Source organism: Oratosquilla oratoria, chromosome 1, assembly GCF_046742065.1.
Source record: "Oratosquilla oratoria isolate Oo_2021 chromosome 1, ASM4674206v1, whole genome shotgun sequence".
Taxonomy (NCBI): domain Eukaryota; kingdom Metazoa; phylum Arthropoda; class Malacostraca; order Stomatopoda; family Squillidae; genus Oratosquilla; species Oratosquilla oratoria.
The window spans coordinates 78,533,635-78,548,634 of record NC_134777.1 but is presented as its reverse complement, the minus strand read 5'-3'; the positions used below and the strand labels follow the sequence as shown (position 1 = coordinate 78,548,634).

Here is a 15,000-nt window from a genome sequence, read left to right as displayed (position 1 = left end):
TTAGAGTAGAAACGACTTGGGTTACAATCTTTGATTTACAAAGGATTACAAAGGCGGAGCATGCCGACAGGAGACCTTTTGATCCATATCTAGGTCGGATGCAAAAAAAAAAAAAAATATATATATATATATATATAATAAATAAAAACTATAATAATGTAAATAACAAATAAAATACATAAATAAATGCATAGGTATAGTAAAAATAATAAACAGGTAAATAGTAAATGATAATAAATTGACATATATCTGATAATAAATGAAAATCAGACAGACAAATTATAACAAAACAAAAACAAATAATATAACATAAATCATAATCATTACAGCATCTTACTTAGGTATTTATCTAAATGATTCTTAAAGCTTCGAACTGAACTACATTGCACTACCTGTGCAGGAAGTTTATTCCATTCATTAACTACACGGTTGGCAAAGTTGTTTCTACCTACTTCCAAATTGAATCTATTTCCGGACAGTTTGAGACCATTGTTTCTTGTCTGATTCTCATTCAATGTGAAAATTTGGTCACTTTTGATGTTGTCAATTCCCTTTAAAATCTTAAAGACCTGTATCAAGTTACCTCTGAGTCTACGCTTTTTTAGGGAAAACAGATTCATGTGCTTAAGTCGATTTTCGTATGATTTATTTTTGATATTTGGAATCAGTTTTGTGGCTCGCCGTTGTACTTTTTCCAGTCTGTCAATGTCTTTAATGAGATTCGGTGACCATACGGAAACAGCATATTCCAAATGTGGACGAACTAACGATTTATATAGCTTGTTAATGAGTGATGGACTTTTGAAATCAAAAGATCGCGCAATCAATCCCAGAATCTTATTTGCTTTCTCAGAGGCTGAAATACACTGCTTGGATGATTTGAGGTCGTTACTGATAATTACGCCGAGATCTTTTTCACTATCCACTTTTGTTAACGAATTTCCAACTAACTTGTAATCGTACTTACTGTTATTTTTACCTATGTGCATTACCTTGCATTTACTTGTGTTAAAGTTCATTAGCCACTTTTCAGACCATTGCTGTAATTTATCTAAATCTTCTTGAATATCTAATTGGTTTGGGTGATCATTTGCCACTCCGCACAGTTTTGTATCATCAGCAAATTTGGAAACAGTAGATTTTAGTCCATGGTCTATATCATTTATATATACTATGAATAGAAGTGGCCCAAGAACGGAACCCTGAGGAACTCCACTTGCAACACTTTTCCATCCAGAAGTTTTTTTCCATTTAAAACAACTCTCTGTTTTCAACCTTTCAACCAATTACTAGTCCAACCTAATAGGCTACCACTTATTCCATGCAAAGCTAATTTAGTAAGTAGTCTTTCGTGTGGGACGGTATCAAAAGCTTTTGCAAAGTCTAGATATATTAAATCTATATTGTTTCTTTTGTCATAATTCGAGATAACTGTGTTGTAGAATTCGAGTAAGTTAGTCACGCAAGAACGTTTCCGTCTGAAACCATGCTGGCTATCATTTATCAAACGGTTACTTTCTAAATGATATTCGATAGCATCTCTGATGATAGTTTCCATTATTTTTCCTATGATTGAAGTCAAACTTATAGGCCTATAGTTATTTGGTTCCTTTTTGTCACCTTTTTTGAATATGGGAGTAACGTTAGCTAGCTTCCATTCTCTTGGGACATCTCCGGATATGATGGATTTCTTGAAAATAATTTCTAATGGAACAACAATCTCATTTTTCATTTCCTTTAAGATTCTTGGATGCCAACCGTCAGGCCCTGGTGTTTTATTAACTTTGAGTTTGTCTATACACCTTTATTCGAATCTCCAAATGTCAAGTCACCTTTGCGTCATATATTGAGAACCTGAATGACGACATAAGAGAAGTTGAGCCTATACAAATATTAGACACATTGTTGAATTGTTCTTTATGTAAGTCTAGAATGCTGTAATTGAAATCGTCTTCCAGATTTTCAAAATCACAATATGTGACGAGAATCTTGAATGTATGATGTGGGCTTAAGAGTGCTGAATGACAAAAATATTCCAGGTCACCAAGTAATTCGTGCATTAATGCTGGAAGCTTTTTGCACCCATACAATAGAATGACAGATGTAAGAGGGAGGCTTTAGTTCCCAAAGACGTAAGATTTAGATATCATACGCACACACACACACACACACGCATACGCACACAAACAAAAACTCACACACACCCTTTGAAGGGAGTTTTTAGAGACACCAATTAAGAAAACACTTTAGATCTGATGATGACTTTGTCGATTTTATCTCGGTTAACGCCGGGTGCGGTTAGAATTTGATTGAGTTACCTCAGGGTTTTTTTTTACCCTGTAATGTATTTGTCTTCGACGTCTATCTGTTTTTCTCCTTCCATCTAGGATTTTAAGTATCCTACCATAAGAACTAAGTCTAAGGAACATCCAACTCTCTTGAAAAAAACGAAATTCGTTTGTCATATTTTTCTCATGCAATTAAAAGGAATAAGTTTTATTTACATTATGTAGCGACAACTGTCTTGTTTATAACTTGTTTGCGGGCTCTCAGGCGAGTCGTCTTACGTAGGCTTCATGTACCATATTATCACTTCAGCCAATGGTCTAATTGTTTTGAATCGCCTGACTGGTTTCAGCCAATCACAAGGGGTCTCCTTCGTAACGAAAACAAAGTCGGACGGGCGCCGACATAGTTTTGATTTAGTTTGTGCCGAATGTGGTGTTCAGTGAAAATATTTGTGATTTTTCTTTCTTGTGTGTGAAAACTGGTGTTCCGAGTTCTTTTAAAAGTACCATGGAGTCCTTCTAAGGATTATTTTGTGCCAGTCTTCTGATTTCTGTAAGTATTGCTATGTTAGTTTACAGTTAGTGTTTGGTCCAGCAAGTGATGGTAATGGCTTGGATAGGCAATTCCTAATGGTGTTTTCCAGGTTCTTTGCTGAGGACTAGCTAGGTAGCCCACAATAAAGTTAAATGAATTTAGGGCCAGAATACAACAGATGGGTAAGTTCTGCGATCCTGGCTTGGGTCCGGCAGATAGCCCAGGGGAGCTTGATGAAAGGTTAGGCTAGGTCACGTAGCCCAGTCATCGGCGTAAAAGATGACCTAAAATCAAAGTCCTAAGACCATTGATGTCAAATTATTCATCCAGTGCATCCAAGGAAGTACCCATAAACCAATAATTTTATAAAAAAAAAAAAAGTGTACCGGAAGCGATTTTTTATAAGAGAGGGTACTGAACAGCATTACCTATAAATCGGGCAATATATGATATTTGAAGCTCTCATCACATCCGGAGTAAGAGTGGGAGTGATAGCTACCAGTCACGAGACTAACACGTGATCCATGATCATGGTGAATAAAAAAACACACACGTGATTTATCTCTAGCCTGGTGCAGTGGTTCTCAACATGGTGGTCATGGCTCCCAAGGGAACCATGACAAGAAGTTAGGGAGGCCATGATCCGCTGTTACAAATTATACATTTCTATATAATGTAACATAATTAAATAAAATAGTCTGTCCTGGCAGAAGAAATATAAAATAATTATGACTGTCAACTTTGTAATAAAACAAAAGGTCTCTTCATGAACATATATATATATATATATATATATATATGTATATATATATATATATATATATATATATATATATATATATATATATATATATATATATATATACAGTATATACATATATATTTACAACTTTTTTTGGCAGGTGGGATTTGGGAGAAAAATGAAAGGGAGCCACACGAATGCTGATGATTCATGAAAGAGGCGGCCATTGGTCCCAGGAAGAGAATCCATCAAGACTGGTTTGATGAGAATGATGAGACCATAAAGTCACTCTTCGATAACAAACAGAAGGCCTTTATTGAGTGGCAGAACGACCCTTCCTCCACCTCCAAGCATGATCGCTTTAAACACTTCCAGAGACAGGCCCAGACAACGCTTCGAAAGATGCGGGACAAGTGGTGGGAGGACAAGGTAGAGGAGGTCCAGAGATACGCTGACACCCAGAACTCCAGGATGTTCTACAGTGCCATAAAGGAGGTCTATGGGCCCATGAAGCCGTGTACAGCTCCGCTCTTGACAGCAGACGGCCCCACCCTGCTGGAATAGAAGAAGCATCAACGCACGATGGAGGGAGCATTTCTGCACCCTGCTTAACCGGCCATCAATAGTAGAATCTCATGCCCTCGACCTCATCACCCAGAAACCCACAGTCCACTGCCTCGACCTTCCACCTACGATGGAAGAAGTTATGAAGGCCATTGGCCAGACCAACTTAGGCAAGGCGCCTGGCATGGATGGGATTCCAGCTGAAATCTTCAAGTCATCTGGACCCGTTGCCCTGGAATCCTTCTTCTCCCTCCTTAACAACATCTGAGAAGGTGAAGAGATACCCAAAGAACTCAGAAATGCCACCGTCATCTCTCTCTTCAAGAACGAGGGCAGCAAGACAGACTGTGGAAATTATAGAGGTATCTCTCTTCTCCCCATTGCGGGAAAAATTCTGGCAAGAGTCATGGTTAACCGTCTCGTTTTCCATGTCTCTGAAAACAACTTGCGAGAAGCACAATGCAGATTTCGACCAAACCGCAATACGGCTGACATGATCTTTGTCATGCGCCAAGTGCAAGAGAAATGCATCGAACAAAACATGAACTTGTACGCAGTCCTTATTGACCTCACCAAGGCATTCGACACAGTGAACAGGGATGCCCTCTGGGCCATTCTATCCAATCTCGGATGCCCAGACAAATTCATCAATCTTATTAAACAATTTCATGACGACAAGACCGGGCAGGTGCTGTCAGGCGGAGAGGTGTCGGAGCCCTTCAACATCAGCAATGGCGTCAAACAGGGATGCGTCCTGGCCCCGATCCTCTTTAATCTGTTCTTCACCCGTGTGGTCAACCATGCTTTCAGGGACCTGGACCTTGGGGTATATCTGCGATTCAGATTTGAAGGTTCTGTGTTCGATCCTCGTCGACTGAACGCAAAGACTAAGACCACTGAGAAACTCATTCTTGCGGCCCACAAGGAACCTGACCTACAGCTAATCGTCGATATTTTGCTGAGGCTGCCCACCTCTTTGGCCTTACCATCAGCCTTGGAAAGACAGAGGTGCTTTTCCAACTAGCACCCACCTCTACCTCCCAGCCTCCCTCCATTTCCATCGAGGGAACTCAACTGAAAAATGCGAAGGAGTTCAAATATCTCGGCAGCACCATTAGCAACGACGGCAGCCTGGAGAAAGAAATCAGTGCCAGAATCTGCAAAGCCAGCCAAGCACTTGGCAGGCTCATAACACGAGTCCTGAACCAGCGAAACGTCAAACTTTCTACCAAACTGAAAGTGTACAGGGCTGTGGTCCTTACCAGCCTTCTTTATGGATGTGAGTCATGGACCCCGTATAGTCAACACTTGAAGTAGCTAGAGCGCTCTCACATGCGCAGCTTAAGATCCATTCTAAACATCAAATGGCAAAACCGAGTCACAAACCTGGAGGTGCTCGACCGTGCAGAGATGACCAGCATCGAGGCCATGATCCTCAAAAGTCAGCTACAATGGGTGGGACATGTCATTCGAATGGATGACCACCGCCTCCCCAAACAACTCTGGTATGGGGAACTTAGCTCAGGCAAGAGAAACACAGGTAGACCACGCAAGCGCTTTAAAGACTGCGTGAAGACACATCTCATCCATACTAACATTCCACCAAAAAAGCTTGAAACCGAAGCTTTGGATAGACCTCAGTGGCGTTCCATCACCCTGCAGGCCCAGACAGTTTTTGAGGACCAACGCAGGGAAAACGCCAGGAAGACAAGAGCGAGGCGCAAGGCCACGTCATCACAGCCTCCAAGCAATGAACATTTCACATGCCCCCACTGCCCCCGCGTCTGCCGTTCGAGAATTGGCCTCATAAGGCACCCCCGAACCCATAACAGGCGTTGACGTACCTACCCGCCAGAAAACCATCACATTATATATATATATATATATATATATATATATATATGTATATATATATATTTATATATATATATATATATATATACAACATTTTTGGCGGGTGGGATTTGGGAGAGAAATGAAAGGGAGCCACACGAATGCTGATGATTCATGAAAGGGGGAATGGAGTGAAAAAGGTCTCCTGTCGGCATGCTCCTCCGCCTTTGTAAACCACTGGCCCTGTGCAATGGTGACGTAATCTTTCTGGCCGCGGTTTTGAATCCTTCGACTCGTAGCTGCGACTATTACCTGTCCCAGCAGTCCACCAAGAGCCTCGGGTCATGGCGACGACTTCGGCCACAACCAGGCGGTTTCTGGCGTGAGCTCCTCACCAAAATCCCTTGGTCTCACTTTCCAGAGTGGAGCTTTTTGATATAAATGATATTTCTCCGACGTCAAAGTGACATTTCTAAGTGCGACATTTTTTAGACCTGGGAATTAATTGTCGACCTTTCTCCTCAAGTTTTGAATAGAAATTTAGTTCGAATGCAACACAACAATTTTCGGTTCACGTCTGACGTCTCACCGGAGGCGTCCCAAGCAACACTGAATCTGACCTGACCTGACCAATCCCCAATGGGAATGGTGTCGTCGTCGTCGTCGTCGTCGTCTTCTTCTTCTTCTTCTTCTTCTTCTTCTTCTTCTTCTTTTTCTTCTTCTTCTTCTTCTTCTTCTTCTTCTTCTTTTTTTCATGCTCTTGTAATTCGAATCAATATGATGATCGTCGTATTATTGATGTGGCCAACCAGCCAACCCACTGTGATCGATACGAACCCACAACTTTTGATTCGGTCAGTGAGAATAAGGGGTCTGTGATCGCGACCTCTCTTTAGATTTATTTGACAGCAGAGTCTTGTTATTATGGAGTCAAGCAATTAAAGATGATTTAAGGTAATTTTAGGGCACAGATGGCTCATAATGCGCGCAGCTGGAACATCTTCAATACAGTGTTGTATTCTCTGTAGTTTATCGTTGCAGAGCATACGATTTCATTCAGGTAAGAGGAGACACCCCTTTAAGAAAAGTTCCTAAAATGGCGGGTTTTTGTAAGATTTAGTGGCAGCAAACGACACCAAACGACACACGATTTTATTCACCAAAAGACGGAGATTTAGCCTGAATAAAGTCTTGGTTGACTTTTTGTTTAATTTCTCTTATCTTAAACAACCAGGCCCGGCCGTTGCAGAGCTTTGAACTCGGGTCCCTCTGAGTGCGAGTCCCACGCGTTACCGTCTCTTGAAGTGGCGGCACACTATGCTAGCATGCTACTTGCTTTTGCTATTTCGTTTGAGTAGAAACTACTTCGATTACAATATTCTAGACTTCCGTAAGAAGATCTCAAAAAGATGTCTAACGTTCGCATAGGCTTAACTTCTCATAGCTCGTTATTCAGCTTCTCACTACATGACGCAAGAGTAATATGGCACTTGGAAATTTGAAAAAGCAAAAGATCGTAAACGGAGTTGTTTCTACTCATACGAAATAACTAAAGCAAGTAGCATGCTAGCGAGAAATGCTTAGTGTGCCGCTTGAATCCTCGTGAAGACCATTCGCTGACCCTTAGGCTCAAGAGAATTACATTTTGCTTCGCTACAACAGAAGTGTGTCCATTAGTCAAATTCCTTTGTAGAACGGCTACATGCATTCACTTCGGACTTGTTTTGTTCTGATTGTTCTTCGGGCGGTTTAGTTCATCCGAATAACATCCTTTCCTTACTCGACGGTGAATTTCTCTCGGATAACAATTTTACCTTGGCTTGGACTTGCATGTTTCATTATGGCTAGCAAAAGCTGAGCTTACTCGGCTGAGAGACGAATAGGATTAGGAGGAAAGGGATGTGGAAGAAGGAGAAAAGGTGGGAAAGAAGGGGGGGAGGCGGTGAGATAGTAATAGGGGATGAAGAAAGGGGATCAGGAGGAGGAAGAGGAGGAATAGTGGGAGGAAGAACAGGTGAGAAAAAAGCAAAGAAGGAGAACGAGAAAGAAGAGAAGGAAAAGGAGAAAGAGGTAAAAAAGAAGGAGGTAAAGTATGAAAAGGAGGAGAAAAAGAATGAGGAGAAAAACAGTGTAAGAGAAAGCCAAGGATAAATGGTCAGAGGAGGTAATAGGTGAGGAAGAGGTGGAGCAGGATTAAAAGGAGAAGGAGGAGGACGAGAAAGAAGAGGAGGAGCAGGAGGTCAAGAAGAAGGAGGAAAAGGATAAAAATAGGAGAAAGATAAATACAAAGTGTAGGAGGAAGCCAAGGATGAGTGGTCAGAGAAGTAGAGGCGTCTCAAACGTGGCTGAAGCTGGGTTGGGAAAAGTTGAGAAAATTGGAGAAGAGGCAGATGACGAGGGGTCAGAGGAGTAAAGAAAACTGGAAAGAAAGAGGAAGAAGACGAGAGGGAGGGGATGAGTGGTCTTAGGAGTCGAGAAAATTGGAGAAGAGGAAGAAGAAGAAGAAGAAGAAGAAGAAGAAGACGACGAGAAGGATGATGGTGAGGATAAAAATATTTTGGTGATAAGTGGTGATAGTGGTGGTGGTGGTGGTGTTCTTTTGACGGTATCAGTGGCTCTTTGTCGATCTCTATTTCATCTTATCAGACTGTCTGTCAGATTCGAATAGGTTTGAAACTCACCTCGTAGTCCCAAAGGGCCACGATCGATTCCCAACAGAAACCTGCGACTTTGACTTGCTTTGCCAATACGAATTCTTATTACAAAGGAGTCTGGATTGAAGCAAAGCGACTTGTGGTGTAAATCCTTGATAGTCTAATTTGAATTGTAATATAGATTTTTTTTTTTTTATCTGATATACAATTTTAATCCTTTCGAGGATTCACTGGTCCTTCATCATAAAAACATCTTTGATCGTGTCAAATTAATTCCCTTTTTGGGGATGATGACATTAACGGAGTAAAAGTTTTGCGAAATAGCTCCGATTTATTAATATTTTTGTATACTCCGATTTCGCTCGAAAATAAATTCCGCCCGTATGAAAAGTCCAAATGAGTCGTTATGTAATTCAGATCCGGAATATCAGACGCTGAAATTATTAAAAGTTTTTAAAAAGTGCCAACGTGGATATAGGGGTCGGGGAGGTGGAGAAGGAGGAAAAAAGGGAACGAAGGAAGGAGGAGGGGAGGGAAGTAAAATGATGAGAGTGGAGGAAAGTGAAAAGAAGGGAATGAAAGGAAGGAGAGAAGAAGGGATGAAACGGAAAAGGAAAGAAGAGAAAGAAAAGGAGGAAGGAAGGGAGGAAGGGAAGTAAAGGGAAGGAAAGGAAAATGAAAGGAGGAAGGAGGAAGGAAAGAAACAAGAGAAAGGAAAGAAGAAGAAAGAGAGGGAAAGGTAGGGGAGTAGTAAGGAGAGTCGTACTTGGGACTGCCATCTCAGTCAGCGAGTGAGCTAACCTTAAATCCAATTGAATTTGAGATGGATAGATAGATAGATAGATAGATTGAGAGAGAGAGAGAGAGAGAGAGAGAGAGAGAGAGAGAGAGAGAGAGAGAGAGAGAGAGAGAGAGAGATAGAGAGAGAGGGAAAGAGAGAGAGAGAGAGAGAGAGAGAGAGAGAGAGAGAGAGAGAGAGAGAGAGAGAGAGAGGGAGGGAGAAAGAGATAGATAGATAGGTAGATACATAGATAGAGAGATAGAGAGAAAACGAGAGAGAGGGAAAAATATGGAATTGATATGTATTGTGTGATCATTGTGTTGTTACACCGCTCTGAAATGCCCTTCAAGAATTAAAGAAAGTAACCCTGTTGTGAGCGCTGAATCAAATGGTTGTTTTAAGAGAAATATTAGACAACTTCATGGATAGGGATAACAGGTGGTGAGGGACATGGGACAGCCTAATGTAAGCCTTATGGTCTCTTGCAGACTCCCTCATTCTTGTGTTCTTATGTTAACGCTCTAGCTGCTAAAGGAGAACTTCAGAAACGAATAAAACAGCCGGCAGGAGTCAGTAGAGAGTAAAAACCAACAATCGGTTTACAGCGAGTTAATAGATGAGATCATTATTTCATTATTTCTAAACTTGTATATTTTCTTCATTATCTTCACTATATATATATGTATATATATATATATATATATATATATATATGTATATATATATATATGCTAATAAGAACACGGGTACGTGTGTTCACTTATGCAAAGTAGACCACTTGGAAAAAGAAACTAACGAAGCAGAGCGCTTTCGTATATTACATCTTCAGTGCAACAAGTATGTATGTACTTGTTGCACTGAAGATGTAATATACGTAAGCGCTCTGCTTCGTTAGTTTCTTTTTCCAAGTGGTCTACTTTGCATATATATATATATATGTATATATATATATATATATATATATATATATATGCATTTATATATATATATGCATATGTATTTATATATATATGTATATATATATAATGATACATATATATACATATATATATACACATATATATATGTATATATATATATATATACATATGTACTGTATATATGTATATATATACATATATATTCATATACATATATATATACATATATATATATATATATAATATATATATATATATATATATGTATGTATGTATGTATGTATGTATATACTGTATACTGTGTAAAAACTAAGTTTGTTACTCGGCATTTTATATAATTCTTTATAGAAAGTATTACTTTCTATCGTAAAACAACTGTTGCACAGAAAGGTAAACCAATTACTCGAAAGTAAACCTATTTGCAAAGAGGAAAACTTAGTTCGACCGGAAGAATTTTTAGATGACTGTGTTGATCTTTCTTGAGTTGATCTCAAAGATGAATATGTAAAGTGTAGGGAAGAGGAAAATACTTTTCAGATATGCATTAGAATTAATCTCTTGTCCTGATGCAGGGAGAGGTGGTGGAAACGGTGGCTAAAAGTCAAGAAAGACTTTAGAGAAAATGGAGGAGAGATGAGGTGGAGTAAAAGAAAAAAATAAAAGAAAAAAAGGTGCGAGATCCACCTTTGCTAGCCTTCCTTTCCTCTTTCTTCTGGGAACTGTGGTGGCAGATGAACATACATACATATACTCATACAAACGTTCATACTGTAGATGCATACATGCGTACATAGATGCATACATAAATACATACATACATACATACATACATACATACATACATACATACATACATGCATACAAATATATATACATACATACACACATATATACATACATACATACATGCATACATACAAATATACATACATACACACATACATACATACATACATACATAACAACATGCATATGTTAATATATACATGGGTACATACAAACACGCAGCTGCCTAGTGTAGGCCTTATGGTCTCTTGCAGTCTCTTTCATTCTTATGTTCTTATGTATGTTCATACCAAGCAGTTCTATATCACCTTAACACTTTTAGCTCGTGCATTAGAGAATATTAACCCCTTCAAACGCTTTGTCCCGACCGAAGGAAAGCAATGCTATTCATTTCAGGGGACGGACTCCTGACTGAAAGTTGTCTTCAGCGACCGAGACCCGATTCGCGTTGAAGTTCAAGTCCTTAGAGTAGAATCTTTCGAAGGAGGCGCCGTACTGAAAGGGTTAAATGGTGCTAAATATAGTAAACCATGTTTGGTTTGCTCTCGGGTCACTTTATTTATCAAAAGGACTGCTCCTGGACTTGAGTTCAAAGAAAATGAGCTTGTTCCCAGAACGTTCTGTTGTTCAGTCAGACTTGGTGGAGCTCAAGCCCCTACTTCCTGTGAAGTCTAGATTGATTCTAGTGTACTCACTTCTGGTTCAGAGAAAAGTGTAAGAGAGAGAGGGAGAGAGAGAGAGATAGATAGATAGATAGATAGATAGAGAGAGAGAGAGAGAGAGAGAGAGAGAGAGAGAGAGAGAGAGAGAGAGAGAGAGAGAGAGAGAGAGGGGTGAGGGGTGAGAGAGAGGGGGTGGGGGAGAGGAAGAGAGAGAGAGAGAGAGAGAGAGAGAGAGAGAGAGAGAGAGAGAGAGAGAGAGAGAGAGAGAGAGAGAGAGAGAGAGAGAGAGAGAGAGAGAGAGAGAGAGAGAGAGAGAGAGAAAGAGACGGAGAGAGGTAGGTAGACAGTCAGTTAGTCAGACAGGTAGTCAGTCTGTCAGCCAGTCATCAGCCAGTCAGTCAATCAATCAGCCTGCCAGTAAGTGTGTCAGTCAATCAGTCAGTCAGTTTGTCTGTCAGTCGGTCAGGCATGAAGGTTGGTAGATATGTGTCTGTCAATATGGCTGTCGCTTAGTTCAGGTCTGTTGCGCATGTTTGCACAGTATCATTTTCGATGTCGCCCTCGGCCCCGTCCTCGCCCTCACCATTACCACCAGCCTCAGCCCGGTTCCACCTCCTTACCTGCTCACTCACCGATTCTCCCTATCTCTCTCTCCTTCTTTCCCTCCCTCCTTCCTATCTTCCCTCCTTCCCTCCTACCCTCTTTTTTTCCTACCCTCCTTCTCTTCTACACTCCTTCCCTCCTACGCTCTTTCCTCCTTACCTCCTTCTCTCTTTCTTTCCTTCCCTGTTTCCTTCCTTCCCTCCTTCCCGCCTTCCCTCTTTCCCTCATTCCTTTCTTCCCTCCTACCTTCCTTCCATCCTTCGCTCCTTCCCTCCATCCCATCTTCCCTCCTTCCCGCCTTCCCTCTTTCTCTCCTCCCCATCTCCCCTCCTTTCCGCCTTCTCTCTTTCCCTCCTTCCCATCTCCCCTCCTTCCTGCCTTCCCTCTTTCCCTTATCCCTAATTCCCTCCTTCCACCCTTCTCTCCCTCCATCCTTCCTTCCCTCTCTCCTTCCCTCCTTCTCCTTTCCCTTCTTCCCTCCTTTCCTTTTTCCTTCCTTCCCGCCTTACCTCCTCTCCCTCCTTCTTTCCTTCTCTCCTTCCCCCCTTCCCCTTTCCCTCCTTCCCTCCTTCCCCTTTCCTTCCTTCCCTCCTTCCCTTTTCTCATCTTCCCTCCTTCTCTTTTCCTTTCTTCCCACCTTCCCTCATCTCCCTTCCCTCCTTCCCTCTTTCACCCTTTCCCTCCTTCCACGCGCGCGCACACACACACACACACACACACACACACACACACACACACACACACACACACACACACACACACACACACACACACACACACACACACACACACACACACACACACACACACACACACACAAACTCACTCACACACACGCACGCACACACACACACGCACACACACACACACACACACACACACACACACACACACACACACACACACACACAAACTCACTCACACACACACACACACACGCGCGCGCCCAGGGCTGAAATAATTTCAGTATCGCTGGGCTGCGGGTTGTAACTCCAACTCTCGTGGGCGGGGAGTTGGGTGTGTGTGTGCGTGTAAGGTCAAAGCATTACCCATAGATCGGTCATATATGAACTCTGAGCTCTCTTCAAGGAGGGAAATAGCTGTCGATCATGAGTCCAACATGTAGTCCAAGACCATGGTGAATCACACACACACAAACAGTGTGGAAATGATCATGGTAAAAGTTAAAAATAGTGACATGAAAAGTAGAAAGTTGTGGTGACCTATATGCCCCAAAAACGGGTTCTTGGAAAGAGAGCAATTATTTTAAGATGTTAGAAGATACAAGGCATTCATTAAATGAGACGCTAAAGGACGAAGGAAACGTAGTACTTATGGGAGATTTTAATTGTAGAGAAATATGTTGGGAAGAGAGGATAGTGAAAAGTGGAGAGGACCTTTGGGGAAATATATTACTTGACATGACTATAAAATATACAATGACACAATGGGTAAAAGAAAACATTAGATATATAAATAATAAAGAGCCATCGAGACTAGATCTAATTTTTACATCAGAGCCTGAAATTGTGGATAAAATTGAATACAAGACACCAATTGGGAAGAGTGACGACATAATACTTGAGTTTGAAATAAAAGAAGAAATATATATGGAAAGAAATGAGAAATACAGAAAAGGAAGACTGACGTATAAAAAAAACGGATTTGGAGAACTTAGAAACTTCTTTCAAAAAGCGAATTTCGAAAATTCTACAGTAAAGAGATATAAGTGGAAGAGAAATGGATGATTTAGAAAGAAATCTACAACGAAGGAGTGGATGAAAATGTGCCAAGACAAAAAAGGAAAAGGTGTATATTAAGTGCTGGTTTAACAGAAGGTGCAGTGAGGCGAAAGATAGAAGAGATGAAGCTTGGAAAAGATGGAGAAAAGGTAAAAAAAAAAAAAAAAAAAAAAGGAAAGTGCCAAACACATATCAATCTAAAGAATGAATATGTAAAAGTATGCAGGGAAGAAAAAAAGAAACTATGAAAAAGACATAATAGAAAAATGTAAGGACCAACAAAAAATTTTCTATAGATATATGAACAGTAAACTAAAAAAAAAACAGGAAATAGTAAAATTACGCCAAGGGAGTACAGAATACACAGAAGATGTAGAAATGGCTGAAGTCATGAACAAACACTTCAAGTCTGGGTTCACTGGAGAAAATATACAGCATGGGGACGAAAGAGGAGAAGCGAGATCCTCACCCACGAGAGAAATAATTGTAACAAGAAAAGAAATAATGGTCCAAGTAATAAAACTTGATGTCAGGAAATCGCACGGCCCGGATGGAATTGCAAATTGGATACTAAAAGAGTGTATAGATGAACTAATAGACTAAGTATATAAGGCAATAAGCTGCTCACTCAAAGAAGGAAAAATACCGGAAGACTGGAAAGATGCCAATATCGTACCAATATATATAGGGGGAGACAAGGAAGACCCAACAAATTGCAGACCGGTCTCCCTTACAAATACAGTAGTCAAAATTTGTGAAAAATCATAAAAAATAGATGGACAAAACATCTGGAGGAAAACAATATACTTAACCCAAGACAATTCAGATTTAGACAGGGAAGGTAATGTACCACAAATTTGATCTGTTTCTATTCAACACTAATATATATA

The 15,000-nt window shown here is 40.5% G+C and overlaps 1 protein-coding gene across 1 annotated transcript; it reads left to right on the top strand.

Moving 5' to 3' along the window:
* The first annotated feature begins 4,535 nt into the window (after positions 1 to 4,535).
* LOC143028697 (uncharacterized) lies at positions 4,536 to 5,446 on the top strand. Its single transcript, XM_076191084.1, has 2 exons — positions 4,536 to 5,137; positions 5,239 to 5,446. The coding sequence occupies exons 1-2, from the start codon at positions 4,536 to 4,538 to the stop codon at positions 5,444 to 5,446; spliced, it is 810 nt and encodes a 269-aa protein (XP_076047199.1).
* The last annotated feature ends 9,554 nt before the right edge of the window (positions 5,447 to 15,000 follow it).